General features: G+C 46.8%; 1 protein-coding gene across 1 annotated transcript in view; it reads right to left on the minus strand.

Annotated features, from left to right (window-relative positions):
* Positions 1–11,152: 11,152 nt before the first annotated feature.
* Positions 11,153–27,793, minus strand: part of LOC135511785 (rho GTPase-activating protein SYDE1-like) — a 45,567-nt gene continuing 28,926 nt past the window's right edge. The window contains exons 7-8 of the mRNA XM_064933252.1: positions 14,335–14,617; positions 11,153–12,429 (exon numbers count right to left, since the gene is read on the minus strand). Coding sequence (XP_064789324.1) covers positions 11,966–12,429; positions 14,335–14,617 — 747 coding nt within the window. The 3' untranslated portion in view covers positions 11,153–11,965. The remainder of the gene's footprint in view (positions 12,430–14,334; positions 14,618–27,793) is intronic.

Consider the following 27,793-nt stretch of genomic DNA (forward strand, 5'->3'; position numbering starts at 1 on the left):
GCAGGAGTGGCTTCGGGACAAGTCTCTGAATGTCCTTGAGTGGCCCATTAGTAACTTGGTCAAAAATAATGGCACCGATTGGCCTAAAGGTGACGCTGAAACAGGCTCACTTCAACCCTCATATTCGCCATCCTGTTTGACCTCGAGACTTGAAACTTTGGACGTAGGTTCTTCCTTCATGGTGAACAAATTTGCATCAAAGGCCCATAAAGCCCATCAGGATAGATCTTGGAAATGTATGAAAAAGCTTTGAAAAACTCTTTTCTCATGAACCATGAATCCAAATTACTCAGAATCAGCACAATACGTCTTAACTTAGTTTGAGAAAAGCTAAGGCATTAGTTAAGTGATATGAGTTACTGATAAATTAGTAAAGTGATATGAGTTATTGATAAATTAGTAAAGTGATATGAGTTATTGATAAATTAGTAAAGTGATATGAGTTATTGATAAATTAGTAAAGTGATATGAGTTATTGATAAATTAGTAAAGTGATATGAGTTATTGATAAATTAGTAAAGTGATATGAGTTATTGATAAATTAGTTAAGTGATATGAGTTATTGATAAATTAGTAAAGTGATATGAGTTATTGATAAATTAGTAAAGTGATATGAGTTATTGATAAATTAGTAAAGTGATATGAGTTATTGATAAATTAGTAAAGTGATATGAGTTATTGATAAATTAGTAAAGTGATATGAGTTATTGATAAATTAGTAAAGTGATATGAGTTATTGATAAATTAGTAAAGTGATATGAGTTATTGATAAATTAGTAAAGTGATATGAGTTATTGATAAATTAGTAAAGTGATATGAGTTATTGATAATTCTGGATAAGAGCGTCTGCTAAATGACTTAAATGTAATGTAATGATAAATTAGTAAAGTGATATGCGTTATTGATAAATTAGTAAAGTGATATGAGTTATTGATAAATTAGTAAAGTGATATGAGTTATTGATAAATTAGTAAAGTGATATGAGTTATTGATAAATTAGTAAAGTGATATGAGTTATTGATAAATTAGTAAAGTGATATGAGTTATTGATAAATTAGTAAAGTGATATGAGTTATTGATAAATTAGTAAAGTGATATGCGTTATTGATAAATTAGTAAAGTGATATGAGTTATTGATAAATTAGTAAAGTGATATGAGTTATTGATAAATTAGTAAAGTGATATGAGTTATTGATAAATTAGTAAAGTGATATGAGTTATTGATAAATTAGTAAAGTGATATGCGTTATTGATAAATTAGTAAAGTGATATGAGTTATTGATAAATTAGTAAAGTGATATGAGTTATTGATAAATTAGTTAAGTGACGTGTCTGAGTTATTGATAAATCAGGAAATTCAGATTTTACGTGTCAATTTTAAATTCAACTCACAATTTTAAACATTTAAAGACAGTACCATGATGCACCATGTTAATGTTAGCAACGGTATCTTAAAAGGAAATGATTAACAATCCACCTTTTTGACTCTGCGACACTAATACTTAAAATAATCAGAAAACGTCATGTTCTCATGGACTGAGAGTCAGATTCACTACAAATGTGGCATTTGAACTCAACACAATAGTTTTTAAAAGAGTTTGAGAAAATAGCATTGATGCATTCAAAGATGGCCACACTATACCAGTAAATGCATATTAGCACATATGCTAATATGCTAAAATATGGTTTAAAAAAATCTTCTTCTCATAAACCATAGGACCAACTGACACCACATGTGGAATGTAGGCCCATGGCACATGTCTTAAGGGCAAAAATATGGTTATTGAGTTATTGACAACACCCCCCCAAAAAAATCAGATTTTATCTGTCAATTTAAACCTCTGTAAATCGTCTCCACAGTGGCCTTCAATGTGAAATGTGTCATCGCTATCATGGACGTCCTAAACATGAACCACGCTGAATTTGGTAATGATAGACAGTATAAAACACAAGGAAACTATTAACCACTCATTCTTTGTCTATGTAACTAATGGCTAATGGCTATGGATAATGGCTAATGGATAATGTCTAATGGATAATGGATAATGTCTAATGGATAATGGATAATGGCTAATGGATAATGGCTCATGGATAATTGCTAATGGATAATGGCTCATGGATAATGGCTCATGGATAATGGCTATAAAATCATCTTCTCATCATGAAGGTCAGATTCACTCCAGATGTTGTATTTAGACTCATTAATCAATCAAATGTATTTATAAAGCCATTTTTCTTTTTTCCATCAGCCGATGTCACAACGTACAGAAACCCAGCCTACAACCCCAAACAGCAGCGCAGATGCTGATAATTCTATCAGTCTTTAATGGTTTTTAAGAAACAATTGTTGCTTCAGTCAAATATGACTGACGGTGTACCTACAGATGCATGTTAGCACAAATGCTAATGCTAAAAATATAAAATCTGCTCCCGATGTGGCGCAGTGGTCTAAGGCACTGTATGTCAGTGCGAGTGGAGTCACGACAGACCCTGGTTTGATTACAGGTTATTGGGAGTCCCACAGAGTAGCGCACAATTGTCCCAGCGTCGTCCGGGTTTGGCTTGGGTAGGCCGTCATTGTACATAAGAATTTAATCTTAACTGACTTGCCTAGTTAAATAAAGGTTTAATAAAATTTAAAAAATTTAAAAATTCTCATGAACCATAAGTCATATTGTCTCCAGATTTGGTATGTAGAATCAATGAATTAGCCTCAAACTAATTCTAGAATGATGAGTTGCTGCATTCAAAGTGGGCCACGCTACACCACTAGATGGCACCTTATCACACCAGGGCAATAAGAACCGATGGACGTGGGACCGATGACATCGAAACCTTTATGCCTTCAGAGAGTATTCACACACCGTTACGTTGTGTTACAGCTTGACGTTTGATTACAGTAGATGGCTGCATTCAAAGTCGACCACGCGACATCCAGCCATCTTGACACAACTGGGGGAATCACTGGAGTCAACATGGGCCCAGCATCTCTGTGGAACGCTTTCCACACCTTGTAGAGTCTATGCCCCCACGATTTGAGGCTGTTCTGAGGGCAAAAGTGGGTGCCACTCGATATTAGGAAGCGTATATTTAGTTGTCCTACCCTACCTCTTTCAGGAAATGAATTAAATGCACTATTAGCCTGATATTTATTTAATGAATGATGTGTAATGCATAAGCTTTTAAATTACAGCCTGTGTTACCTGCGCTCTGCTGGCCTGCTAAACAACACTCCTCTTAGAGTCCAAGGAAAAGATAGACTAGAATAGCAGTTAAACAACGCTCCTCTTAGAGTCCAAGGAATAGATAGATAGACGAGAAAAGCAGTTCCCCATGATGATGAACAACTCCTAGTTCCACTACAGAGGGCAGCAGTTCCCCATGATGATAAACAACTCCTAGTGGATGGATCCACTACAGAGGGCAGCAGTTCCCCATGATGATAAACAACTCCTAGTTCCACTACAGAGGGCTGCAGTTCCCCATGATGATAAACAACTCCTAGTGGATGGATCCACTACAGAGGGCAGCAGTTCCCCATGATGATAAACAACTCCTAGTGGAGAGATCCACTACAGAGGGCAGCAGTTCCCCATGATGATAAACAACTCCTAGTGGATAGATCCACTACAGAGGGCAGCAGTTCCCCATGATGATAAACAACTCCTAGTGGATGGATCCACTACAGAGGGCAGCAGTTCCCCATGATGATAAACAACTCCTAGTGGATAGATCCACTACAGAGGGCAGCAGTTCCCATGATGATAAACAACTCCTAGTGGATGGATCCACTACAGAGGGCAGCAGTTCCCCATGATGATAAACAACTCCTAGTGGATAGATCCACTACAGAGGGCAGCAGTTCCCCATGATGATAAACAACTCCTAGTGGATGGATCCACTACAGAGGGCAGCAGTTCCCCATGATGATAAACAACTCCTAGTGGATGGATCCACTAGAGGGCAGCAGTTCCCCATGATGATAAACAACTCCTAGTGGATGGATCCACTACAGAGGGCAGCAGTTCCCCATGATGATAAACAACTCCTAGTGGATGGATCCACTACAGAGGGCAGCAGTTCCCCATGATGATAAACAACTCCTAGTGGATGGATCCACTACAGAGGGCAGCAGTTCCCCATGATGATAAACAACTCCTAGTTCCACTACAGAGGGCAGCAGTTCCCCATGATGATAAACAACTCCTAGTGGATGGATCTACTACAGAGGGCAGCAGTTCCCCATGATGATAAACAACTCCTAGTTCCACTACAGAGGGCAGCAGTTCCCCATGATGATAAACAACTCCTAGTGGATGGATCCACTAGAGGGCAGCAGTTCCCCATGATGATAAACAACTCCTAGTGGATGGATCCACTACAGAGGGCAGCAGTTCCCCATGATGATAAACAACTCCTAGTGGATGGATCCACTACAGAGGGCAGCAGTTCCCCATGATGATAAACAACTCCTAGTGGATGGATCCACTACAGAGGGCAGCAGTTCCCCATGATGATAAACAACTCCTAGTTCCACTACAGAGGGCAGCAGTTCCCCATGATGATAAACAACTCCTAGTGGATGGATCTACTACAGAGGGCAGCAGTTCCCCATGATGATAAACAACTCCTAGTTCCACTACAGAGGGCAGCAGTTCCCCATGATGATAAACAACTCCTAGTGGATGGATCCACTAGAGGGCAGCAGTTCCCCATGATGATAAACAACTCCTAGTGGATGGATCCACTACAGAGGGCAGCAGTTCCCCATGATGATAAACAACTCCTAGTGGATGGATCCACTACAGAGGGCAGCAGGTCCCCATGATGATAAACAACTCCTAGTGGATGGATCCACTAGAGGGCAGCAGTTCCCCATGATGATAAACAACTCCTAGTGGATGGATCCACTACAGAGGGCAGCAGTTCCCCATGATGATAAACAACTCCTAGTGGATGGATCCACTACAGAGGGCAGCAGTTCCCCATGATGATAAACAACTCCTAGTGGATGGATCCACTACAGAGGGCAGCAGTTCCCCATGATGATAAACAACTCCTAGTTCCACTACAGAGGGCAGCAGTTCCCCATGATGATAAACAACTCCTAGTGGATGGATCTACTACAGAGGGCAGCAGTTCCCCATGATGATAAACAACTCCTAGTTCCACTACAGAGGGCAGCAGTTCCCCATGATGATAAACAACTCCTAGTGGATGGATCCACTAGAGGGCAGCAGTTCCCCATGATGATAAACAACTCCTAGTGGATGGATCCACTACAGAGGGCAGCAGTTCCCCATGATGATAAACAACTCCTAGTGGATGGATCCACTACAGAGGGCAGCAGTTCCCCATGATGATAAACAACTCCTAGTGGATGGATCCACTACAGAGGGCAGCAGTTCCCCATGATGATAAACAACTCCTAGTTCCACTACAGAGGGCAGCAGTTCCCCATGATGATAAACAACTCCTAGTGGATGGATCTACTACAGAGGGCAGCAGTTCCCCATGATGATAAACAACTCCTAGTTCCACTACAGAGGGCAGCAGTTCCCCATGATGATAAACAACTCCTAGTGGATGGATCCACTAGAGGGCAGCAGTTCCCCATGATGATAAACAACTCCTAGTGGATGGATCCACTACAGAGGGCAGCAGTTCCCCATGATGATAAACAACTCCTAGTGGATGGATCCACTACAGAGGGCAGCAGGTCCCCATGATGATAAACAACTCCTAGTGGATGGATCCACTAGAGGGCAGCAGTTCCCCATGATGATAAACAACTCCTAGTGGATGGATCCACTACAGAGGGCAGCAGTTCCCCATGATGATAAACAACTCCTAGTTCCACTACAGAGGGCAGCAGTTCCCCATGATGATAAACAACTCCTAGTGGATGGATCCACTACAGAGGGCAGCAGTTCCCCATGATGATAAACAACTCCTAGTTCCACTACAGAGGACAGCAGTTCCCCATGATGATAAACAACTCCTAGTGGATAGATCCACTAGAGGGCAGCAGTTCCCCATGATGATAAACAACTCCTAGTGGATGGATCCACTAGAGGGCAGCAGTTCCCCATGATGATAAACAACTCCTAGTGGATGGATCCACTACAGAGGGCAGCAGTTCCCCATGATGATAAACAACTCCTAGTCTATGGATCCACTACAGAGGGCAGCAGTTCCCCATGATGATAAACAACTCCTAGTGGATGGATCCACTACAGAGGGCAGCAGTTCCCCATGATGATAAACAACTCCTAGTTCCACTACAGAGGACAGCAGTTCCCCATGATGATAAACAACTCCTAGTGTATGGATCCACTACAGAGGGCAGCAGTTCCCCATGATGATAAACAACTCCTAGTCTATGGATCCACTACAGAGGGCAGCAGTTCCCCATGATGATAAACAACTCCTAGTGGATGGATCCACTACAGAGGGCAGCAGTTCCCCATGATGATAAACAACTCCTAGTGGATAGATCCACTACAGAGGGCAGCAGTTCCCCCATGATGATAAACAACTCCTAGTGGATGGATCCACTACAGAGGGCAGCAGTTCCCCCATGATGATAAACAACTCCTAGTGGATGGATCCACTACAGAGGGCAGCAGTTCCCCATGATGATAAACAACTCCTAGTGGATAGATCCACTACAGAGGGCAGCAGTTCCCCATGATGATAAACAACTCCTAGTGGATGGATCCACTACAGAGGGCAGCAGTTCCCCCATGATGATAAACAACTCCTAGTGGATGGATCCACTACAGAGGGCAGCAGTTCCCCATGATGATAAACAACTCCTAGTGGATGGATCCACTACAGAGGGCAGCAGTTCCCCCATGATGATAAACAACTCCTAGTGGATGGATCCACTACAGAGGGCAGCAGTTCCCCATGATGATAAACAACTCCTAGTTCCACTACAGAGGACAGCAGGTCCCCATGATGATAAACAACTCCTAGTGGATGGATCCACTACAGAGGACAGCAGTTCCCCATGATGATAAACAACTCCTAGTGGATGGATCCACTACAGAGGGCAGCAGTTCCCCCATGATGATAAACAACTCCTAGTGGATGGATCCACTACAGAGGGCAGCAGTTCCCCATGATGATAAACAACTCCTAGTTCCACTACAGAGGACAGCAGGTCCCCATGATGATAAACAACTCCTAGTGGATGGATCCACTACAGAGGACAGCAGTTCCCCATGATGATAAACAACTCCTAGTGTATGGATCCACTACAGAGGGCAGCAGTTCCCCATGATGATAAACAACTCCTAGTTCCACTACAGAGGGCAGCAGTTCCCCATGATGATAAACAACTCCTAGTTCCACTACAGAGGGCAGCAGTTCCCCATGATGATAAACAACTCCTAGTTCCACTACAGAGGGCAGCAGTTCCCCATGATGATAAACAACTCCTAGTGGATGGATCCACTACAGAGGGCAGCAGTTCCCCATGATGATAAACAACTCCTAGTGGATGGATCCACTACAGAGGGCAGCAGTTCCCCCATGATGATAAACAACTCCTAGTGGATGGATCCACTACAGAGGGCAGCAGTTCCCCATGATGATAAACAACTCCTAGTGGATGGATCCACTACAGACGGCAGCAGTTCCCCATGATGATAAACAACTCCTAGTGGATGGATCCACTACAGAGGGCAGCAGTTCCCCATGATGATAAACAACTCCTAGTTCCACTACAGTGGGCAGCAGTTCCCCCATGATGATAAACAACTCCTAGTGGATGGATCCACTACAGAGGGCAGCAGTTCCCCATGATGATAAACAACTCCTAGTTCCACTACAGAGGGCAGCAGTTCCCCATGATGATAAACAACTCCTAGTGGATGGATCCACTACTACTAGGCCTCTATGAGAAAGAGATACTGTAGAGGCAGATGTGTTCATGTAAAAGCTGCTATGGAAAACTCCTCGCCCAGACAAGTTCCTACTGTGGACGGGAAGAAGAGCAGCTTCAAACTCATCCGTCACTATAACACTGTGCTTTATTGTTTTTGGTTTGATAACACTGTATGTATAACACATATGATACCGCCCAGTTGTAACAAGAGTAGTGTGTTTTAACACATGGTTTACGATATGCAGAGGACATCAACAACATGTAAGTGCTTATTGTAGATGGGCAATACCATGTAAAACTGTTTATACAATAAACAGCACAAATACGAAAAACAAAACAGGAAGTTGTAACATTTTTTTGGGGAGCCAACTTCCTCTGTAATATGGCTATAATTCCTTCCGTGGCTTCAAAAATTACAACTTATAACAAATATGATTGTACCGACGCACAAATACCACAATAACATGGCTGTTTATAGCAAGATGCATAGCAGAGGAACCAGCAAATTATTACAAAATAATACCAAACACAACAAATTATTACAAAATAATACAAAACATAACAAAATAACACAAGTATTACGATATTGTTACTTAGTACAGAAGTGCAAGACAGTTTTATGAGTCGTTGGTGTGTGTGTGTCTTGTAATTCAGCTGAAAGACAGTTTTGTAATGAGTCGTTGGTGTGTGTGTGTCTTGTAATTCAGCTTAAAGACAGTTTTGTGAGTCGTTGGTGTGTGTGTGTCTTGTAATTCAGCTGAAAGATAGTTTTATGAGTCGTTGGTGTGTGTGTGTGTCTTGTAATTCAGCTGAAAGACAGTTTTGTAATGAGTCGTTGGTGTGTGTGTGTCTTGTAATTCAGCTGAAAGACAGTTTTGTAATGAGTCGTTGGTGTGTGTGTGTGTGTCTTGTAATTCAGCTGAAAGACAGTTTTGTGAGTCGTTGGTGTGTGTGTGTCTTGTAATTCAGCTTAAAGGCTTGTGCTCGTGTCTAACTCCAACTCAGTTCATTAATTCACAATCAGGCCTCAAGATCAACCTGGAATCTGAACAACAGACATATTAATACTTGAACTAAGATATATTTGTCATCAAATTTAATTGAATATACAGTACCAGTCAAAAGTTTAGACACACATACTCATTCATGTGTTTTTCTTTATTTAGAAGAGACTTGCTTGAGCCAAGAAACCAAGAAGGAGAGTCATGGAGAGCTGCATCAGATGACCTGGCCTCCACAATCACCTGACCTCAACCCAATTGAGATGGTTTGGGATGAGTTGGACCGCAGAGTGAAGGATAAGCAGCCAACAAGTGCTCAGCATATGTGGGAACTCCTTCAAGACGGTTGGAAATGCATTCCAGGTGAAGCTGGTTGAGAGAATGCCAAGAGTGTGCAAAGCTGTCATCAAGGCAAAGGGTGGCGACTTTGAAGAATCTCAAATATAAAAAATAGTTTGATTTGTTTAACACATTTTTTGGTTACTACATGATTCCCCATGTATTATTTCATAGTTTTGATGTCTTCACTATTATTCTACAATGTAGAAAATAGTAAAAAAAATAAAGAAAAACCCTTGAATGAGTAGGTGTCCAAACTTTTGACTGGTACTGTACATTTTCAATGCATTATGTTATCCAACATTATTAAAGATCTCTCCTTCACCCTTCACTGGAATTTAGAGAATAAATAATTGGAATTACATCAACAAATCCTTCAAAAAATAGACCTTAAATGGACTTCTATGGGAGAAATAAATAAATACACATGACTTGACAACATAACAGAGTCTGACAGGTGTTGCAGCCTTACATGGCATTAGAATCTAGGATTTTACAAACAATGAATTGTCAACAACTTCACTGGTCCATGTCTCTACAAATAAGGCGTCCTTGTGTGATCAAAGACGAGAATGTTGTCACTTGTTTGTAGAACAACCAGCATTCCGAATAAGAAAACACCAGAAATGAAGCTTTTTAAACACATTGGAACAGTTAAATACACTTCAACATTACTGAAGCAAACACCACATTGCTTGTCGTCTTTGGTCATTTCCTAATAAAGAATTTCCTGACCTTCAATAATACTATTCGTCTCTCTCCTCTCCCTTCCTCTCCTCTCCTCTCCCCTCCTCTCTCCTCTCCCTTCCTCTCCTCCACCCTTCCTCTCCTCTCCTCTCTCCTCCTCCCTTCCTCTCCTCTCCCCTCCTCTCTCTTCCTCCCTTCCTCTCCCCTCCCCTCCTCTCTCCTCCTCCCTTCCTCTCCTCTCTCCTCCTCCCTTCCTCTCCTCCCTTCCTCTCCTCTCCCTTCCTCTCCCTTCCTCTCCTCTCCTCTCTCCTCTCCCTTCCTCTCCCCTCTCCCTTCCTCTCCTCTCTCCTCCCTCCCTCTCCTCTCCTCTCCCTCCCCCCTCCTCTCCCTCTCCCTTCCTCTCCCTCCCCCTCTCTCCTCTCCCATCCTCCCTCCTCTCCCCTCCCCCTCTCCTCTCCCTTCCTCTCCTCTCCCCTTCCTCGCCTCTCCTCTTCTCCTCCCTTCCTCTCCTCTCCCCTCCCCCCTCCTCTCTCCCTCTCCCTTCCTCGCCTCTTCTCCTCTCCCCTCCCCTTCTCCTCCTCCTCTCCCCTCATCCCCTCCTCTCCCTTCCTCTCCTCTCCCCTCCTCTCTCCTCCTCCCTTCCTCTCCTCTCCCCTCCCCTCCTCTCTCCTCTCCCTTCCTCGCCTCTCCTCTTCTCCTCCTGTCTCCTCCTCCCTTCCTCTCCTCTTCTCCTCTCCCCTCCCCTCCTCCTCCATTCCTCTCCTCTCCCTTCCTCGCCTCTCTCCTCTCCCCTTCCTCTCCTCTTCTCCTCCTCCCTTCCTCTCGTCCTCTTCTCCCTCCCCTCTCCACTCCTCTCCTCCCTCCTCACCTCTCCCCGCCTTCTCTCCTCTCTCCTCTCCTCCCTCTCCCTCTAAGAGACAGATGTTAATCTGTTTGGACAGCTCTCTCCTCTCTCCTCTCCTCCTCTCCTCCCTCTCCCTCTAAGAGACAGATGTTTATCTGTTTGGACAGCTCTCTCCTCTCTCCTCCCTCTCCCTCTAAGAGACAGATGTTTATCTGTTTGGACAGCTCTCTCCTCTCTCCTCTCCTCCTCTCCTCCCTCTCCCTCTAAGAGACAGATGTTAATCTGTTTGGACAGCCCTCTTTCCTCTCCTCTCCTCCTCTCTCCTCTCCTCCCTCCTCTCTTTCCTCTCCTCTCCTCCTCTCTCCTCCTCTCCTCCCTCCTCTCTTTCCTCTCCTCTCCTCCTCTCTCCTCTCCTCCCTCCTCTCTTTCCTCTCCTCTCCTCCTCTCTCCTCTCCTCTCCACTCCTCCCTCCTCTCTCCCTCTCCCTCTCAGAGACAGATGTTAATCTGTTTGGACAGCTCTCTCCTCTCTCCTCTCCTCCTCTCTCTTCTCCTCTCCTCCCTCTCCCTCTCCCTCTCCCTCTCAGAGACAGATGTTAATCTGTTTGGACAGCTCTCTCCTCTCCTCTCCTCTCCTCCCTCTCCCTCTCAGAGACAGATGTTAATCTGTTTGGACAGCTCTCTCTCTCTCTCTCTTCTCCTCCCCTCCCTCTCCCTCTCAGAGACAGATGTTAATCTGTTTGGACAGCTCTCTCTCTCTCCTCTCCTCTCCTCTCCTCTCCTCTCCTCTCCTCTCCTCTCCTCTCCTCCCCTCCCTCTCAGAGACAGATGTTAATCTGTTTGGACAGCTCTCTCTCTCTCCTCTCTTCTCCTCTCCTCTCCTCCCTCTCCCTCTCTCTCTCCCTCTCAGGGACAGATGTTAATCTGTTTGGACAGCTCTCTCCTCTCCTCTCTCCTCTCCTCTCTCTCCCTCTCAGAGACAGATGTTAATCTGTTTGGACAGCTCTCTCCTCTCCTCTCTCCTCTCCTCCTCTCCCTCTCAGAGACAGATGTTCATCTGTTTGGACAGCTCTCTCCTCTCAGAGACAGATGTTGATCTGTTTGGACAGCTCTCTCCCTCTCAGAGACAGATGTTAATCTGTTTGGACAGCTCTCTCCTCTCAGAGACAGATGTTGATCTGTTTGGACAGCTCTCTCCCTCTCAGAGACAGATGTTCATCTGTTTGGACAGCTCTCTCTCCAGGTCTGATATCAGCGTATCAAAGTCTTTGAGACTCAGTCTGCAGGTAAACGGGGCGTCAAAGTCCAGAACTAAGTCGTCTACGTACTGAGTCCACTCCACCTTCTTCACCTCCTCTTCCTCACTGTCGCTCCCTGCCACCTCATCGTAGTCCGCATCGCCTCCGGACAGGAAGTCCCGCCCACACACGCTCCAGTCGCCAGCATACCGGTTACAGGGCGGGCTCTCCAGTCGGCCCCGTCCACGTCGCGACACCACGCCCACTTCGTCCCCCGGGAGGTCCAGAGGTAGCGACAGGCCACGCTGGCAGCGCCGCAGGGGGTTATGGGGCATGGGGCTGGGAGGGGAAGGAGGCATGTCTGAACTGGAGGAGGGCTGGAGGAGGGTGGGAGAGTCGGGGTTGTCTGTCACTCTGTCTGTAGGAACTAAGGAGTGAAGAAGCAAAGAGAGGAAAGGTTTCAAAACCCAGAGATGATGATGTTCTAAACATTTTGACTTAGGGGTGGACTCACTTTTGTTGCCAGCGGTTTAGACATTAATGGCTGTGTGTTGAGTTATTTTGAGGGGACAAATTTACACTGTTATACAAGCTGTACACTCACTACTTTACACTGTAGCAAAGTGTCATTTCTTCAGTGTTGTCACATGAAAAGATATACTAAAATATTTACAAAAATGTGAGGGGTGTACTGATATACTGTATATATATATATATATATATATATATATATATATATATACAGTATATCATATATATATACTAAAGTATGTGGACGCCCCTTCAAATTAGTGGATTTGGTTATTTCAGCCACAGCCGTTGCTGACAGGTGTATAAAATCAAGCACACAGCCGTGCATTCTCCATAGACAACCAATCTCCATCATTTCAATTTTTATGAGAATGTTTTATTTTTTATTGAACCTTTATTTAACTAGGCAAGTCAGTTAACCTGTTGAAACTCTAGGGGCGCTATATCATTTTTGGATGAAAAACGTTCCCGTTTTAAACAAGATATTTTGTCACAAAAAGATGCTCGACTATGCATATAATTGATAGCTTTCGAAAGAAAACACTCTGACGTGTCCAGAACTGCAAAGATATTCTCTGTGCGTGCCCTAGAACGTGAGCTTCAGGCAAAACCAAGATGAGACGGCATCCAGGAAATGAGCAGGATTTTTGAGGCTCTGTTTTCCATTGTCTCCTTATATGGCTGTGAATGCGAGAGGAGTAAGTCTGCCCTTTCTGTCGTTTCCCCAAGGTGTCTGCAGCATTGTGACGTATTTGTAGGCATATCATTGGAAGATTGACCATAAGAGACCACATTTACCAGGTGTCCGCCCGGTGTCCTGCGCCGAAATTGGTGCGCAAAAGTCAGCTGCAAGTATTTTTCCATGGAATTGAGAGAAGAATGCAAGCTTCCACGAACGATATATCAATGAAGAGATATGTGAAAAAACACCTTGAGGATTGATTCCAAACAACGTTTGCCATGTTTCGGTCGATATTATGGAGTTAATTCGGAAAAAGTTTGACGTTGTAGGTGACTGAATTTTCGGTTCGTTTCGGTAGCCAAATGCGATGTACAAAACGGAACGATTTCTCCTACACACAGACGCTTTCAGGAAAAACTGAACATTTGCTATGTAACTGAGAGTCTCCTCATTGAAAACATCCGAAGCTCTTCAAAGGTAAATGATTTTATTTATTTGGTTATCTGGTTTTTGTGAAAATGTTGCGTGCTAAATGCTACTCAAAATGCTAAGCTAGCTTAGCATACTCTTACACAAATTAGTCAATTTCTATGGTTCAAAAGCATATTTTGAAAATCTGAGATGACAGTGTTGTTAAGAAAAGGCTAAGCTTGAGAGCAGACGCATTATTTTCATTTTATTTGTGATTTTCAGAAATCGTTAACGTTGCGTTATGCTAATGAGCCTGAGGCTTTATTCACGATCCCGGATCCGGGATGGGGAGTTTCAACAGGTTAAAGAACAAATTCTTATTTAAAATGACGGCCTCCCCCGGCCAAACTCTAACCCGGACGACGCTGGGCCAATTGTGTGCCGCCCTATGGGATTCCCAATCACAGCAGGTTGTGATACAGCCTGGAATCAAACCAGGGTCTGTAGTGACACCTCTTGCACTGAGATGCAGTGCCTTCGACCTGCTGCGCCCCTCGGGAGGCCCCAAGAGTCAGGGTGCCACCTTTCGAACAAGTCAGTTGGTCAAATTCCTGCCCTGCTCGAGCTGCCCAGGTCAACTGTAAGTGCCGTTATTGTGAAGTGGAAACGTCTAGGAGCAACAACGGCTCTGTCCCAACAGACACTTACTGGGCCACAGCTGCAACAGGTAATGCAAGGCCTCGATGTGTCTCTTGAAGTCCACAGCACTGGCGATCTCCTCGCTGTGAGCAAAACTCCGTCCGCCCCTTCCACAGCTCCCCCCGCGCCCGCCCTGACCGCCCTGTCCTGGTGCAGTGGGTCTCCAGGACTCCTGGGTGGGGGTCAGGAGCACCGGGCCGAAACACACAGCCAGGTTCTGACAGTTCATCCGGTTACAGTCACTGTAGGAGGCAACGAGGCTCAGATGGTCCAGGAGCAGAGAGAGGGTGGCCTGGGGAGAGGGGAGAGGATTAGACAGAGAGGACTGGAGAGAGGGTTAGACAGAGAGGACTGGAGAGAGGGTTAGACAGAGAGGATTGGAGAGAGGGGAGAGAGGAGAGGGTTAGACAGGGAGGACTGGAGAGAGGGGAGAGAGGAGAGGGTTAGACAGGGAGGACTGGAGAGAGGGGAGAGAGGAGAGGGTTAGACAGGGAGGACTGGAGAGAGGAGAGGAGAGAGGGTTAGACAGGGAGGACTGGAGGAGGGACAGGGAGGACAGGAGAGAGGGGAGAGAGAAGAGGGTTAGACAGGGAGGACTGGAGAGAGGGGAGAGAGGAGAGGGTTAGACAGGGAGGACTGGAGGAGGGACAGGGAGGACAGGAGAGAGGGGAGAGAGAAGAGGGTTAGACAGGGAGGACTGGAGGAGGGACAGGGAGGACAGGAGAGAGGGGAGAGAGAAGAGGGTTAGACAGGGAGGACTGGAGAGAGGGGAGAGAGGAGAGGGTTAGACAGGGAGGACTGGAGAGAGGGGAGAGAGGAGAGGGTTAGACAGGGAGGACTGGAGAGAGAGTGGAGAGGGGAGAGGGTTAGACAGGGAGGACTGGAGAGAGGGGAGAGAGGAGAGGGTTAGACAGGGAGGACTGGAGAGAGGGGAGAGAGGAGAGGGTTAGACAGGGAGGACTGGAGAGAGGGGAGAGAGGAGAGGGTGAGACAGGGAGGACTGGAGAGAGGGGAGAGAGGAGAGGGTTAGACAGGGAGGACTGGAGAGAGGGGAGAGAGGAGAGGGTTAGACAGGGAGGACTGGAGAGAGGGGAGAGAGGAGAGGGTTAGACAGGGAGGACTGGAGAGAGAGTGGAGAGAGGAGAGGGTTAGACAGGGAGGACTGGAGAGAGGGGAGAGAGGAGAGGGTTAGACAGGGAGGACTGGGGAGAGGGGAGAGGGAGAGGGTTAGACAGGGAGGACTGGAGAGAGAGTGGAGAGAGGAGAGGGTTAGACAGGGAGGACTGGTGGAGGGACGGGGAGGACTGGAGAGAGGGGAGAGAGAAGAGGGTTAGACAGGGAGGACTGGGGAGAGGGGAGAGAGGAGGGTTAGACAGGGAGGACTGGAGAGAGGGGAGAGAGGAGAGGGTTAGACAGGGAGGACTGGAGAGAGAGTGGAGAGAGGAGAGGGTTAGACAGGGAGGACTGGAGAGAGAGGGAGAGAGGAGAGGGTTAGACAGGGAGGACTGGAGAGAGGGGAGAGAGGAGAGGGTTAGACAGGGAGGACTGGAGAGAGGGGGAGAGAGAAGAGGGTTAGACAGGGAGGACTGGGGAGAGGGGAGAGAGGAGAGGGTTAGAGAAGGAGGACTGGAGAGAGGGGAGAGAGGAGAGGGTTAGACAGGGAGGACTGGAGAGAGAGGGGAGAGAGGAGAGGGTTAGACAGGGAGGACTGGAGAGAGGGGAGAGAGGAGAGGGTTAGACAGGGAGGACTGGAGAGAGGGGAGAGAGGAGAGGGTTAGACAGGGAGGACTGGAGAGAGGGGAGAGAGGAGAGGGTTAGACAGGGAGGACTGGAGAGAGAGTGGAGAGAGGAGAGGGTTAGACAGGGAGGACTGGAGAGAGGGGAGAGAGAAGAGGGTTAGACAGGGAGGACTGGAGAGAGGGGAGAGAGGAGAGGGTTAGACAGGGAGGACTGGAGAGAGGGGAGAGAGGAGAGGGTTAGACAGGGAGGACTGGAGAGAGAGTGGAGAGGGGAGAGGGTTAGACAGGGAGGACTGAGGAGAGGGGAGAGAGGAGAGGGTTAGACAGGGAGGACTGGAGAGAGGGGAGAGAGGAGAGGGTTAGACAGGGAGGACTGGAGAGAGGGGAGAGAGGAGAGGGTGAGACAGGGAGGACTGGGGAGAGGGGAGAGAGGAGAGGGTTAGACAGGGAGGACTGGAGAGAGGGGAGAGAGGAGAGGGTTAGACAGGGAGGACTGGAGAGAGGGGAGAGAGGAGAGGGTTAGACAGGGAGGACTGGAGAGAGAGTGGAGAGAGGAGAGGGTTAGACAGGGAGGACTGGAGAGAGGGGAGAGAGGAGAGGGTTAGACAGGGAGGACTGGGGAGAGGGGAGAGAGGAGAGGGTTAGACAGGGAGGACTGGAGAGAGAGTGGAGAAAGGAGAGGGTTAGACAGGGAGGACTGGTGGAGGGACGGGGAGGACTGGAGAGAGGGGAGAGAGAAGAGGGTTAGACAGGGAGGACTGGGGAGAGGGGAGAGAGGAGAGGGTTAGACAGGGAGGACTGGAGAGAGGGGAGAGAGGAGAGGGTTAGACAGGGAGGACTGGAGAGAGAGTGGAGAGAGGAGAGGGTTAGACAGGGAGGACTGGAGAGAGAGGGGAGAGAGGAGAGGGTTAGACAGGGAGGACTGGAGAGAGGGGAGAGAGGAGAGGGTTAGACAGGGAGGACTGGAGAGAGGGGAGAGAGAAGAGGGTTAGACAGGGAGGACTGGGGAGAGGGGAGAGAGGAGAGGGTTAGAGAGGGAGGACTGGAGAGAGGGGAGAGAGGAGAGGGTTAGACAGGGAGGACTGGAGAGAGAGGGGAGAGAGGAGAGGGTTAGACAGGGAGGACTGGAGAGAGGGGAGAGAGGAGAGGGTTAGACAGGGAGGACTGGAGAGAGGGGAGAGAGGAGAGGGTTAGACAGGGAGGACTGGAGAGAGAGTGGAGAGAGGAGAGGGTTAGACAGGGAGGACTGGAGAGAGGGGAGAGAGAAGAGGGTTAGACAGGGAGGACTGGAGAGAGGGGAGAGAGGAGAGGGTTAGACAGGGAGGACTGGAGAGGGTTAGGTACCCTACCTAACCCTACCTTACCTTACCTAACCCTACCTTACCCTACCTAACCCTACCTTACCCTACCTAACCCTACCTAACCCTACCTTACCTTACCTAACCCTACCTTACCCTACCTAACCCTACCTTACCCTACCTAACCCTACCTAACCCTACCTTACCTTACCTAACCCTACCTTACCCTACCTAACCCTACCTTACCCTACCTAACACTGCCTAACCCTACCTTACCCTACCTAACACTATCTAACCCTATCTAACCCTACCTAACCCTACCTAACCCTAACCCAACCTAACCCTACCTAACCCTATCTAACCCTACCTAACCCTACCTAACCCTACCTAACCCTATCTAACCCTACCTTACCCCACCTAACCCTACCTAACCCTATCTAACCCTACCTAACCTTATCTAACCCTACCTTACCCTACCTAACCCTACCTTACCCCACCTAACCCTACCTTACCCTACCTAACCCTACCTTACCCCACCTAACCCTACCTAACCCTATCTAACCCTACCTTACCCTACCTAACCCTATCTAACCCTACCTAACCCTACCTAACCCTATCTAACCCTACCTAACCCTACCTTACCCTACCTAACCCTATCTAACCCTATCTAACCCTACCTAACCCTACCTAACCCTACCTTACCCTATCTAACCCTATCTAACCCTACCTTACCCTACCTAACCCTACCTAACCCTACCTAACCCTACCTTACCCTATCTAACCCTACCTTACCCTACCTAACCCTACCTTACCCTACCTAACCCTACCTTACCCTACCTTACCCTATCTAACCCTACCTTACCCTACCTTACCCTACCTTACCCTATCTAACCCTACCTAACCCTATCTAACCCTACCTAACCCTACCTAACCCTACCTAACCCTATCTAACCCTACCTAACCCTATCTAACCCTATCTAACCCACTGTGAACCCTACCAAACACACTGTGAACTCTACCTTACCCTACCTAACCCTCTGTGAACCCTATCTAACCCTACCTAACCCTACCGAACCCTATCTAACCATACCTAACCCTATCTAACCCACTGTGAACCCTACCAAACACACTGTGAACTCTACCTAACCCTACCTAACCCTATCTAACACACTGTGAACTCTACCTAACCCTACCTAACCCTATCTAACACACTGTGAACTCTACCTAACCCTACCTAACCCTACCTAACATACTGTGGACCCTACCTAACCCTACCTAACCCTACCTAACACACTGTGAACCCTACCTAACCCTACCTAACCCACTGTGAACCCTACCTAACACACTGTGAACCCTACCTAACCCTACCTAACACACTGTGAACCCTACCTAACACACTGTGAACCCTACCTAACCCTACCTAACCCTACCTAACCCTACCTAACACACTGTGAACCCTACCTAACACACTGTGAACCCTACCTAACCCTACCTAACACACTGTGAACCCTACCTAACCCTACCTAACACACTGTGAACCCTACCTAACCCTACCTAACACACTGTGAACCCTACCTAACCCTACCTAACACACTGTGAACCCTACCTAACCCTACCTAACACACTGTGAACCCTACCTAACCCTACCTAACACACTGTGAACCCTACCTAACCCTACCTAACACACTGTGAACCCTACCTAACCCTACCTAACACACTGTGAACCCTATCTAACCCTACCTAACACACTGTGAACCCTACCTAACCCTACCTAACACACTGTGAACCCTACCTAACCCTACCTAACACACTGTGAACCCTACCTAACCCTACCTAACACACTGTGAACCCTACCTAACCCTACCTAACACACTGTGAACCCTACCTAACCCTACCTAACACACTGTGAACCCTATCTAACCCTACCTAACACACTGTGAACCCTACCTAACCCTACCAAACACACTGTGAACCCTACCTTACCCTACCTAACACACTGTGAACCCTACCTAACCCTACCAAACACACTGTGAACCCTACCTAACACACTGTGAACCCTACCTAACTCTACCTAACACACTGGGAACCCTACCTAACCCTACCTAACCCTACCTAACCCTACCTAACACACTGTGAACCCTACCTAACACACTGTGAACCCTACCTAACCCTACCTAACACACTGTGAACCCTACCTAACACACTGTGAACCCTACCTAACCCTACCTAACCCTACCTAACACAATGTGAACCGTACCTAACCCTACCTAACACACTGTGAACCCTACCTTACCCTACCTAACACACTGTGAACCCTACCTAACCCTACCTAACACACTGTGAACCCTACCTAACCCTACCTAACACACTGTGGACCCTACCTAACCCTACCTAACACACTGTGAACCCTATCTAACCCTACCTAACACACTGTGAACCCTACCTAACCCTACCTAACACACTGTGAACCCTACCTAACCCTACCTAACACACTGTGAACCCTATCTAACCCTACCTAACACACTGTGAACCCTACCTAACCCTACCTAACACACTGTGAACCCTACCTAACCCTACCTAACACACTGTGAACCCTACCTAACCCTACCTAACACACTGTGGACCCTACCTAACACACTGTGAACCCTACCTAACACACTGTGAACCCTACCTAACCCTACCTAACACACTGTGAACCCTACCTAACCCTACCTAACACACTGTGAACCCTACCTAACACACTGTGAACCCTACCTAACCCTACCTAACACACTGTGAACCCTACCTAACCCTACCTCACACACTGTGAACCCTACCTAACCCTACCTAACACACTGTGAACCCTACCTAACCCACTGTGAACCCTACCTAACCCTACCTAACACACTGTGAACCCTACCTAACCCTACCTAACACACTGTGAACCCTATCTAACCCTACCTAACTCTACCTAACACACTGTGAACCCTACCTAACCCTACCTAACCCTACCTAACACACTGTGAACCCTACCTAACCCTACCTAACACACTGTGAACCCTACCTAACCCTACCTAACACACTGTGAACCCTACCTAACCCTACCTAACACACTGTGGACCCTACCTAACCCTACCTAACACACTGTGAACCCTATCTAACCCTACCTAACACACTGTGAACCCTACCTAACCCTACCTAACACACTGTGAACCCTACCTAACCCTACCTAACACACTGTGAACCCTACCTAACCCTACCTAACAAACTGTGAACCCTACCTAACACACTGTGAACCCTACCTAACCCTACCTAACCCTACCTAACACACTGTGAACCCTACCTAACCCTACCTAACACACTGTGAACCCTACCTAACCCTACCTAACACACTGTGAACCCTACCTAACCCTACCTAACACACTGTGAACCCTACCTAACCCTACCTAACACACTGTGAACCCTACCTAACCCTGCCTAACACACTGTGAACCCTACCTAACCCTACCTAACCCTACCAAACACACTGTGAACCCTACCTTACCCTACCTAACCCTACCTAACACACTGTGAACCCTACCTAACCCTACCTAACCCTACCTAACACACTGTGAACCCTACCTAACCCTACCTAACCCTACCAAACACACTGTGAACCCTACCTTACCCTACCTAACACACTGTGAACCCTACCTAACCCTACCTAACCCTACCTAACACACTGTGAACCCTACCTAACCCTACCAAACACACTGTGCACCCTACCTTACCCTACCTAACACACTGTGAACCCTACCTAACCCTACCTAACCCTACCTAACACACTGTGAACCCTACCTAACCCTACCTAACACACTGTGAACCCTACCTAACCCTACCTAACACACTGTGAACCCTACCTAACCCTACCTAACACACTGTGAACCCTACCTAACCCTACCTAACACACTGTGAACCCTACCTAACCCTACCTAACACACTGTGAACCCTACCTAACCCTGCCTAACACACTGTGAACCCTACCTAACCCTACCTAACCCTACCAAACACACTGTGAACCCTACCTTACCCTACCTAACCCTACCTAACACACTGTGAACCCTACCTAACCCTACCTAACCCTACCTAACACACTGTGAACCCTACCTAACCCTACCTAACCCTACCTAACACACTGTGAACCCTACCTAACCCTACCTAACACACTGTGAACCCTACCTAACTCTACCTAACACACTGTGAACCCTACCTAACCCTACCTAACACACTGTGAACCCTACCTAACACACTGTGAACCCTACCTAACCCTACCTAACCCTGCCTAACACACTGTGAACCCTACCTAACCCTACCTAACCCTGCCTAACACACTGTGAACCCTACCTAACCCTACCAAACACACTGTGAACCCTACCTTACCCTACCTAACACACTGTGAACCCTACCTAACCCTACCTAACACACTGTGAACCCTACCTAACCCTACCTAACACACTGTGAACCCTACCTAACCCTACCAAACACACAGTGAACCCTACCTAACCCTACCTAACACACTGTGAACCCTACCTAACCCTACCTAACACACTGTGAACCCTACCTAACCCTACCTAACACACTGTGAACCCTACCTAACCCTACCTAACACACTGTGGACCCTACCTAACCCTACCTAACACACTGTGAACCCTATCTAACCCTACCTAACACACTGTGAACCCTACCTAACCCTACCTAACACACTGTGAACCCTACCTAACCCTACCTAACACACTAACCCCTACCTAACCCTACCTAACAAACACACTGTGAACCCTACCTAACACACTGTGAACCCTACCTAACCCTACCTAACCCTACCTAACACACTGTGAACCCTACCTAACCCTACCTAACACACTGTGAACCCTACCTAACCCTACCTAACACACTGTGAACCCTACCTAACCCTACCTAACACACTGTGAACCCTACCTAACCCTACCTAACACACTGTGAACCCTACCTAACCCTGCCTAACACACTGTGAACCCTACCTAACCCTACCTAACCCTACCAAACACACTGTGAACCCTACCTACCTACCCTACCTAACCCTACCTAACACACTGTGAACCCTACCTAACCCTACCTAACCCTACCTAACACACTGTGAACCCTACCTAACCCTACCTAACCCTACCAAACACACTGTGAACCCTACCTACCCTACCTAACACACTGTGAACCCTACCTAACCCTACCTAACCCTACCTAACACACTGTGAACCCTACCTAACCCTACCAAACACACTGTGCACCCTACCTAACCCTACCTAACACACTGTGAACCCTACCTAACCCTACCTAACCCTACCTAACACCTAACTGTGAACCCTACCTAACCCTACCTAACACACTGTGAACCCTACCTAACCCTACCTAACACACTGTGAACCCTACCTAACCCTACCTAACACACTGTGAACCCTACCTAACCCTACCTAACACACTGTGAACCCTACCTAACCCTACCTAACACACTGTGAACCCTACCTAACCCTGCCTAACACACTGTGAACCCTACCTAACCCTACCTAACCCTACCAAACACACTGTGAACCCTACCTAACCCTACCTAACCCTACCTAACACACTGTGAACCCTACCTAACCCTACCTAACCCTACCTAACACACTGTGAACCCTACCTAACCCTACCTAACCCTACCTAACACACTGTGAACCCTACCTAACCCTACCTAACACACTGTGAACCCTACCTAACTCTACCTAACACACTGTGAACCCTACCTAACCCTACCTAACACACTGTGAACCCTACCTAACACACTGTGAACCCTACCTAACCCTACCTAACCCTGCCTAACACACTGTGAACCCTACCTAACCCTACCTAACCCTACCTAACACACTGTGAACCCTACCTAACCCTACCAAACACACTGTGAACCCTACCTTACCCTACCTAACACACTGTGAACCCTACCTAACCCTACCTAACAACACTGTGAACCCTACCTAACCCTACCTAACACACTGTGAACCCTACCTAACCCTACCAAACACACAGTGAACCCTACCTAACCCTACCTAACACACTGTGAACCCTACCTAACCCTACCTAACACACTGTGAACCCTACCTAACCCTACCTAACACACTGTGAACCCTACCTAACCCTACCTAACACACTGTGAACCCTACCTAACCCTACCTAACACACTGTGAACCCTACCTAACCCTACCTAACACACTGTGACCCTACCTAACCCTACCTAACACACTGTGAACCCTATCTAACCCTACCTAACACACTGTGAACCCTACCTAACCCTACCTAACACACTGTGAACCCTACCTAAACCCTACCTAACACACTGTGAACCCTACCTAACCCTACCTAACAAACTGTGAACCCTACCTAACACACTGTGAACCCTACCTAACCCTACCTAACCCTACCTAACACACTGTGAACCCTACCTAACCCTACCTAACACACTGTGAACCCTACCTAACCCTACCTAACACACTGTGAACCCTACCTAACCCTACCTAACACACTGTGAACCCTACCTAACCCTACCTAACACACTGTGAACCCTACCTAACCCTACCTAACACACTGTGAACCCTACCTAACCCTACCTAACCCTACCAAACACACTGTGAACCCTACCTACCCTACCTAACCCTACCTAACACACTGTGAACCCTACCTAACCCTACCTAACCCTACCTAACACACTGTGAACCCTACCTAACCCTACCTAACCCTACCAAACACACTGTGAACCCTACCTTACCCTGCCTAACACACTGTGAACCCTACCTAACCCTACCTAACCCTACCTAACACACTGTGAACCCTACCTAACCCTACCAAACACACTGTGCACCCTACCTTACCCTACCTAACACACTGTGAACCCTACCTAACCCTACCTAACCCTACCTAACACACTGTGAACCCTACCTAACCCTACCTAACACACTGTGAACCCTACCTAACCCTACCTAACACACTGTGAACCCTACCTAACCCTACCTAAACCTACCTAACACACTGTGAACCCTACCTAACCCTACCTAACACACTGTGAACCCTACCTAACTCTACCTAACACACTGTGAACCCTACCTAACCCTACCTAACACACTGTGAACCCTACCTAACACACTGTGAACCCTACCTAACACACTGTGAACCCTACCTAACCCTACCTAACCCTGCCTAACACACTGTGAACCCTACCTAACCCTACCTAACCCTGCCTAACACACTGTGAACCCTACCTAACCCTACCTAAAACACACTGTGAACCCTACCTAACCCTAGCTAACCCACTGTGAACCCTACCTAACCCTACCTAACACACTGTGAACCCTACCTAACCCTACCTAACACACTGTGAACCCTACCTAACCCTACCAAACACACAGTGAACCCTACCTAACCCTACCTAACACACTGTGAACCCTACCTAACCCTACCTAACACACTGTGAACCCTACCTAACCCTACCTAACACACTGTGAACCCTATCTAACCCTACCTAACCCTACCTAACACACTGTGAACCCTACCTAACCCTACCTAACACACTGTGAACCCTACCTAACCCTACCTAACACAATGTGAACCCTACCTAACCCTACCTAACACAATGTGAACCCTACCTAACCCTACCTAACACACTGTGAACCCTACCTAACCCTACCTAACACAATGTGAACCCTACCTAACCCTACCTAACACACTGTGAACCCTACCTAACCCTACCTAACACACTGTGAACCCTATCTAACCCTACCTAACACAATGTGAACCCTACCTAACACAATGTGAACCCTACCTAACCCTACCTAACACACTGTGAACCCTACCTAACCCTACCTAACACACTGTGAACCCTACCTAACCCTACCTAACACACTGTGAACCCTACCTAACCCTACCTAACACACTGTGAACCCTACCTAACCCTGCCTAACACACTGTGAACCCTACCTAACCCTACCTAACACACTGTGAACCCTACCTAACCCTACCTAACACACTGTGAACCCTACCTAACCCTACCTAACACACTGTGAACCCTACCTAACCCTACCTAACACACTGTGAACCCTACCTAACCCTACCTAACACACTGTGAACCCTACCTAACCCTACCTAACACACTGTGAACCCTACCTAACCCTACCTAACACACTGTGAACCCTACCTAACCCTACCTAACACACTGTGAACCCTACCTAACTCTACCTAACACACTGTGAACCCTACCTAACCCTACCTAACACACTGTGAACCCTACCTAACCCTACCTAACACACTGTGAACCCTACCTAACCCTACCTAACACACTGTGAACCCTACCTAACCCTACCTAACACACTGTGAACCCTACCTAACCCTACCTAACACACTGTGAACCCTATCTAACCCTACCTAACCCTACCTAACACACTGTGAACCCTACCTAACCCTACCTAACCCTACCTAACACACTGTGAACCCTACCTAACCCTACCTAACACACTGTGAACCCTACCTAACCCTACCTAACACACTGTGAACCCTACCTAACCCTACCTAACACACTGTGAACCCTACCTAACCCTACCTAACACACTGTGAACCCTACCTAACCCTACCTAACACACTGTGAACCCATGTATTCACACCCTAATTGACAAACAAACCAAAACAAAGGCAAAGTCTTTTCATGTTTTGTTGATTTCAAAAAAGCCTTTGACTCAATTTGTCCTGAGGGTCTGCTATACAAACTGATGGAATGTGGTGTTGGGGGTAAAACATACGACATCATAAAATCCATTTACACAACAAGTGTGCCCGTTGCCCTAAAGCACACAAAAAACTATACATACCTTGGCCTAAACTATACATACCTTGGCCTAAACTATACATACCTTGGCCTAAACTATACATACCTTGGCCTAAACTATACATACCTTGGCCTGAACTATACATACCTTGGCCTAAACATCAGCACCACGGGTACATTCCAGAAAGCTGTGAACGATCTGAGAGACAAGGCAAGAAGGGCATTCTATGCCATCAAAAGGAACATAAATTTCAACATACCAATTAGGATTTGGCTAAAAATACTTGAATCAGTCATAGAGCCCATTGCCCTTTATGGTTGTGAGGTCTGGGGTCCGCTCACCAAGCAAGAATTCACAAAATGGGACAAACACCAAATTGAGACTCTGCACGCAGAATTCAGAAAAAATATCCTCTGTGTACAACGTAGAACACCAAATAATGCATGCAGAGCAGAATTAGGCCGATACCCACTAATTATCAAAATCCAGAAAAGAGCAGTTAAATTCTATAACCACCTAAAAGGAAGCGATTCCCAAACCTTCCACAACAAAGCCATCACCTACAGAGAGATGAACCTGGAGAAGAGTCCCCTAAGCAAGCTGGTCCTGGGGCTCTGTTCACAAACACACCCTACAGAGCCCCATGACAGCAGCACAATTAGACCCAACCAAATCATGAGAAAACAAAAAGATAATTACTTGACACACTGGAAAGAATTAACAAAAAAACAGAGCAAACTAGAATGCTATTTGGCCCTACACAGAGAGTACACAGCGGCAGAATACCTGACCACTGTGACTGACCCAAAATTAAGGAAAGCTTTGACTATGTACAGACTCAGCGAGCATAGCCTTGCTATTGAGAAAGGCCGACGTAGGCAGACATGGCTCTCAAGAGAAGACAGGCTATGTGCTCACTGCCCACAAAATGAGGTGGAAACTGAGCTGCACTTCCTAACCTCCTGCCCAATGTATGACCATATTAGAGAGACATATTTCCCTCAGATTACACAGATCCACAAAGAATTCGAAAACAAATCCAATTTTGAAAAACTCCCATATCTACTGGGTGAAATTCCACAGTGTGCCATCAGAGCAGCAAGATTTGTGACCTGTTGCCACGAGAAAAGGGCAACCAGTGAAGAACACGCACCATTGTAAATACAACACATATCTATGCTTATTTATTTTATCTTGTGTCCTTTACCATTTGCACATTGTAAAAACACTGTATATATATATATATATATATAATATGACATTTGTAATGTCTTTATTGTTTTGAAACTTCTGTATGTGTGATGTCTACTGTTAATTTTTATTGTTTATTTCACTTTATATATTATATACCTTACTTGCTTTGGCAATGTTAACACATGTTTCCCATGCCAATAAAGCCCCTTGAATTGAAAAATTGAAATTGAATTGAGAGAGAGAGACAGAGAAACAGACAGAGAGAGAGACAGAGAGACAGACAGAGAGACAGACAGAGAGACAGACAGAGAGAGACATGTACCCACCCTCTCTGGTTCAGGCAGAGAGATGCAGAAAGATACAGAGAAACAGACAGAGAGAGAGACAGAGAGACAGACAGAGA

The sequence above is a fragment of the Oncorhynchus masou genome, chromosome 24 (assembly GCF_036934945.1).
Source record: "Oncorhynchus masou masou isolate Uvic2021 chromosome 24, UVic_Omas_1.1, whole genome shotgun sequence".
NCBI classification, from domain to species: Eukaryota; Metazoa; Chordata; class Actinopteri; order Salmoniformes; family Salmonidae; genus Oncorhynchus; species Oncorhynchus masou.